The sequence below is a fragment of the Lactuca sativa genome, chromosome 8 (genome assembly GCF_002870075.4).
Source record: "Lactuca sativa cultivar Salinas chromosome 8, Lsat_Salinas_v11, whole genome shotgun sequence".
In the NCBI taxonomy this organism is placed as follows: Eukaryota; Viridiplantae; Streptophyta; class Magnoliopsida; order Asterales; family Asteraceae; genus Lactuca; species Lactuca sativa.
In genome coordinates, this window is record NC_056630.2 from 91,177,764 (window position 1) to 91,184,071 (window position 6,308).

At 43.2% G+C, this 6,308-nt stretch overlaps 1 protein-coding gene across 1 annotated transcript; it reads right to left on the minus strand.

The window, feature by feature from the left end:
- Positions 1-423: 423 nt before the first annotated feature.
- LOC128127794 (uncharacterized) lies at positions 424-813 on the minus strand. Its single transcript, XM_052766486.1, has one exon. The coding sequence runs from the start codon at positions 811-813 to the stop codon at positions 424-426; it is 390 nt and encodes a 129-aa protein (XP_052622446.1).
- Between the last annotated feature and the right edge of the window lie 5,495 nt (positions 814-6,308).

Sequence of the window (6,308 nt, forward strand, 5' to 3'; positions counted from 1 at the left end):
ACTAGCTGCTGCTCCCGGTCAATCACTATCCTATTGGGGCTCAACCAGTCCATACCCACAATAACCTTATTCCCTCGCAGGGGAATAGCGACTAAATCCATAGAATACTGCTCATTGAACAACTGCAATGTACATCCCCAGTGAACCCTCGCGAACCGAACGGTCCTATTATCCGCAATATCTACGTCAAGGGGGTAGTCCAACTCCCCTGGAGCTCCAACAAATCTCTTGCTAAGCGCGAGCCATACAAAAGATCAGGTAGCCCCCGAAACGAATAATACCAGAGCAGATATGTCGTTCACTAAGAACGATCCTAAAACGAAGCACATAACCATAAGCAACAATCAATATAAATAAAGAGATAAGGAGAAGATACATACCCATCACAACATCGGGAGCTGCATGTGCCTCCTCTGCGGTCAGCTAGAAGGCTCTACTCTTCGCCACAGGCACCTCAGTCCGGCCCTGACGGCCATCGGTAATCCTCAATGTAGCAGGAGCGGGAACCGCCACCTGTCTTGCTGCTGCTAAACTCGGGCAGTCGGACCTCTTGTGGCCCCTTTGATTGCACTGGAAGCAAATCGGACCAGATATTGTGGTGGTGGTGGTAGTAGTACAATCCCTGCTGACAAGACTAGTTCGGCCGCACTTAAAGCAGCCCAAACTACCCGCCATGCACGTCCCCTCGTGCGTCCTACCACACTTGTCATAGCAGCCTCGACCTTGCTGGCTCTTCCCTCGGGAATCCAACTTGGGCTTCTTGCCCGAACCCTCCACGCCAGACGCCGCATCTGGTTTCCTCTTCCTCTCCATCTCTAAATCAATCTCCCTCTCCCGAGCCATCGCTATCATATCCTCCAATGTCTTGCAGCAGGATCGGCTCACAAACTGCCGAATATTGCTCCTCAATATCTCATGGTACCGGGCCTTTTTCATCTCGTCGTTTGCCACATACTGCAGTACAAGAATGGCCCTCTCCCCGAACTTGGCGGTGATCTCAATCATCGTCTCAGTCGTCTGTTGGAGATCCTAAAACTCTCGCGCAAGCTGCTACACCTCGATCACAGGTGTGATCTCGGCCCTAAACCTGGTCGAGAAATCACTACAATTTATCACGTTAATAGTGGCATCATCTCTAATAGCCCGTCCAACCTCCTCCCACCAATCCCGCGCCGTGTCCTTCAGAAGGCAGGAAGCAAGTGGGACCTTGTCACCCTCGGGACAACGGCTGGTGCGAAAGGTGTTTGTGACATCTGCTAACCACCTGCTGCTAGCAATGGGGTCCCTAGCCCCATGGTAGTATGGAGCTCCATAAGCTCGAAACTCCCTGAATGTCATCGTGTGTGCCCCCATCATGGCCGCCATCTCAGTGCAGACTGCACCCAGCCTCTCATCCAAAATGCCCTCCTTGATCGTACCGAAGATCACAGGAGTCTGGTCCATGATACTTTGCGTGATCTCAGATGAAATGAACTCCCTCATCTGATCATCGAGCTGTCGGCTCCAGAGCTTGAGCCTGATCCCTCGTCGGTGCCAAAACTGCCAACTGGTCTATTGCGTAGCATCACCATACCGAAAATACACCATAACAATCATCATAATACTCATCATAACTCGAGGGATCACACACACTACAAGTTCCCTGGGTTTATCTCAATCCTCATTGACTCGAGTACGGATCCTCTGCTTTCAGTAGTACGGGCACATACCACCTTCCAGATCTATCTGTACTTTCCTCGGGAATTGCCTTGACTCCACCAAGTCCCTTTCACTATCGTTGCTCTTAGTGCTAATCTCATCCTAGGCTTACCCTAGGGTAATCTCTGACCCACTCTCCGCCATCAGCTACATAAGAAGTCCATGCTACCTTTCCCTAAGTAGCTCACGAATACCATTACATATTACTAAGACCAGATAATTCTTCGAATAAGAGGTCTCTCCTTACAACGGTTAGACTCAAACGAGAGTTGCGAAATAATGCTAAACCTAACCTTTTGAAATTATTTAGTCCTCATAATATGTAACTTAGTGTATTCGTTTACTAGTTAGTTAAAGATAACTAGAACTCCTAAAAGCACATAACAAGCAGCATTCAGGCATCGAGTAAACAAAACCAATCATATCCTAATCAGGCCATCATATCACTAATTAATCAGTACTAGCATGCAGTTCAATAAGCTCAGACAGTAGGCATACAAGACATCCTTCCTAGATCCTTATCCCTAATCTGGCATGCAATTCACATATTCACAATTCATATCATAAAATAAACGTGTATGGGTAACTTGGGAAAACCTACTTGAGCTCCACTGATTGCATGCACCACACTCTTTTCTCTTTAAAAAAATTTCTTTATATAAAAATGATTTTCTTTTGAAAACTTTCATACTAATTCCTTAGTTTGAGTTCAGACACACTCGAGAGTGTGCCCAAATCCCTCAAACCAAGGCTCTGATACCAACTTGTAACACTCATAAAATACGATCCCAAAAATTTCATTTTTAAATCATAAATAAACCATAGTTATTAAAGTCATCTCATCAGAACATAAGTCATAGTATCTCAAAACATCATAAACGGTATATCCATATCTAAACAAATGTCAAATATATCAGAGTAAACATTCCAGATAAACATCATGGTGTGTGCAATTCAGTCATCCCGAGCTCTTCCATTTGCTACCAGAAGTACCTGAAATCAGAACTGAAAACTGTAAGCACGAAGCTTAGTGAATTTTCCCCAAACTATCACATACCATACACATAACATGCATCTAGGAGATACGAGCCCCGACCACACTCAAGGAGATTCGGCCCCACCCTATGATATACGGGCCCCGCCCACACTTAATGAGATATGGGCCCCGCCCACACTCAGCTAACTAGGAGATACGGGCCCCGCCCACACTCAACTAATAGTGAGATTCGGGCCCCGCCCACACTCAGCTAACTAAGAGATACAAACAAGTATCACACAGACAACAAGTATAACCAAAACCTACCATTCCATATCCATATACTCAAGTAATGGTAAGATACGAGCCCTGCCCACACTTAACTACTAATCAAAACACAAACTATACACATGCCGAAATTGGTGCCTTCGACCCGTTCAAACCAAGAGGAAAATCACCTCAAATGTCGGATGATAGGTGAAACGTCTCTGCCCCAAAATCGGCTCTACTCAATCCCTAAACCAAAATAATCCCTTAGCTGCCATTTCATACTCATAACTCTTTAGGGTCAACCATGGTCAGAGTCAAGTCTAGGGTAAAGTCAACGCTCCGGATTTTTGCTACTTTGTTTAGTTTAGTGATTGATATCTTAGAGAAGCTGGTAAAGTAAAGACAGACTTTTTCGAAAGTAATGGTGGCTAGAATGGCTTCAATCAGGTCATTGATTCACCTTATGGTCGCAGATAAAATATGGATCGGATCATGGCCCGGATACACTCGTCCCTTCTTTCTCCGTCTAGAGTTAACTTAACTCGTCGAGTTTACTCTTCAACTCGCCGGGTTTCCATAAATCACATAATCGTGAAATTGCGATCCAACTCTTCCTTTTAAACAGAATCGGGACACTTCAACCCAACTCGTCGAGTTCTTCAGTCTTTTAACCCCTCTTAATGCATTAAGCCCTTATTCTTCAGATCTACACTCTAAACTCCAGATCTAGAATGGAAATGCCTTTAGAAGAGTAAAGTTTCCAACTTTACCCATTAATACCTTTCCTAAATGGATTAAGCTCAAATCCTAACCCAAAAGGCCAAATAATTAATCCAAACACCACCAAAACTATAAGATAAACCATGAGGTCATAGATCTAGACTCTAGGGACAATAAGATCACGTAAAGTCCCAGCTTTCTCTACATGCATGGCCATTAGAAGTTACCAAAGACAAAAATGATGGTCTAAAGGTTGCATGGGACTTCCATGGCCATAAAGTTGGCACCTTTATGCCATGAAAACCCCTCAAGACCTTAGATCTGAAGTGTAAACCCAACTCCCAAGGACCATGATTTGTGGACTAAAACCAATCAAAATAACCCTAAAATAAGATCTAAACAACTACAAAGCAATGTTCAAGCTTTATACCAGCAAAATGTCGTGGATGAGGCAAAGATTCTAGATCTATAAACTCCTTCTTGTGTCCTTAATCTTTTCCTTCTTCCAATGGCTTCAAGCACACACTAAAAACACTCAAAATGGATCACAAACTCTCACAATAGCATTAGGGTTTCGAGATCTAGGGTTAGGGACTTGGAGGCTGGAAATGAGGCCAACACCTTGGGATTAAGGTGCTTAAATAGGGTGCCAACACCGGAAATTAGGGTTTCATATCTGCCAGCTTACTTGTCGAGTTGAGGCCTCCCAACTTGTCGAGTAGGTTACTTAAAATACACGGCCCTTATGATCTCTACTCGACGAGTTTGGGGCTCCCAACTCATCGTGTTGCTCTATAAAATGGAATAAATTATAAGTTAAATACATAGACGTTACAATATGGGAAGACGATTCGCCCGTTTGAAGAACTACCCAGTCGTGTTGATTTGTATTGTGCAAAAATTAGTATATTAACGGATCATAGAAAGAGGATTAATGATGAAATATTGGTAACAATTAATGGAAAAGAGCTTAGAATTGGTACCATTGAGTTCAATGAGGACTACTGGGTTCCATTCCAGTTTGTCTGACTGAAAAGGAGGAGGAATGCGACGATGAAGATGAGGATGAGGCCGTATCAGATACATGGATGGTGGAAGAAGATGATATGCTAGAAGATGGTGAGATCAAACCAAACAATAACGACAAAAATGTCGATGATAGGAATAATGCCTCCGCCGGTACGCAACCTGAAAAATCCAGTGATTACGACCCATTCCCTATGGATAATAACGGTGAAAACATTGGTGGGCCCTTCCTTTCCCCAGCCCAGACTATTAATAGTGGTGGTCTGTTAAACATGCTTGTGTCGTCTGGGTATTTCTGCCCATTCCCTTCCAACAATTTCATGGGCCCGTTAGAAACTCCAACATATATGGTGGGCAGATCTTCGTTAAAAAGAAAAAGAGTTGATCCAATTTCTGATACCTTCCTTTCTCACCAAAGATTCCCATTCCCTGATCTAGTTCAGATGGATAACGAGATCGGTGCCCTAAGCAATCCCCTTTCTTCTCATTATCCTTCCCAACGTGTCGGTCGCAATGATCATTAACACTGCAACTCAACCAATCGATCTAAATCGAAACCAAAATACCGATGGGGATGTATATTCACCCTTGAACAACGAATGAACATCTTCTTCCCTATAATTGGAGAAAAAAAAAACAATGGGTCAAGAACTTGGCTTCCAAATTGATGCAGATAACTCGATTTTATTGGAAGTCATGGGTGAGAATAGTGGAGCCCAATGTGTTCAATAAATTGGCTATCTATTAATATCAGGGGCCTCTGTAAGGACCATAAGGTTGCATAGGTGAGAAGACTAAGGAATCAGCATAAAACTTCGTTCATTGGGATTCAAGAAACCCACACGGAGAATTCAGAGAACATAGACACTAGAGGCTGTTGGGATTCGGACTTGTTTGACAGTGACATGGTCAATTCTTGCGGTCGATCAGGGGGATTGATAAATATTCGGGATCCTCGGTTATTTCAAGTCACTGAAGCAATCAAATCTAGATGGTTTTGGATCAATGTGGGTCACTGGGATGGAATTCAAGAACTGACCATCTTTGAAAATATGTATGAGCCTCAACCACCATCTAGAAAAAATCAAACTTTAGGGCGATCTAATGGTGATGAAGAACATAGTTTTTGGCACATGGATTGTATTTGGAGACTTTAATGTTTTCAGGCGAACCAAAGAACGATTCAATTCCTAATTTTGTCATGCTAGTGCCAATGGTTTTAATCAATTCATACCGGAGGCTGGTCTTGTTGACCTTCGAATGGGTGGACACAAATACACGTTCTTTTGTCATGATGATTTGAAGTTAAGTAAGCCGGACAAATTCCTTGTCTGTTCAAACTTCACAAACACCTTTCCATCAATATCTGTTACGATGCTACCTCGTCAAGTGTTGGATCACTGCCCTATTTTGTTGTCCACCATTGTAATAGACTTTGGCCCGGGTGCCTTTCGTTTCTTCAACAATTAGATGCTCAGAGACAGTTTCGAGATAATGGATAAAACACATGGACGAGGTTTAAGGGGTATGGTACTTATGCGTATCTCTTAGCCAAGTTGAAATTCTTAAAGATTGAGATCAAGAAATGGAGGGCATTAGACTATCCTAAAGAAATGGG

What these genes read in the sequence shown, in the direction of transcription:
- LOC128127794 (XM_052766486.1), bottom strand. Translation starts at nt 813, where the DNA reads ATGGAGAGGAAGAGGAAACCAGATGCGGCGTCTGGCGTGGAGGGTTCG.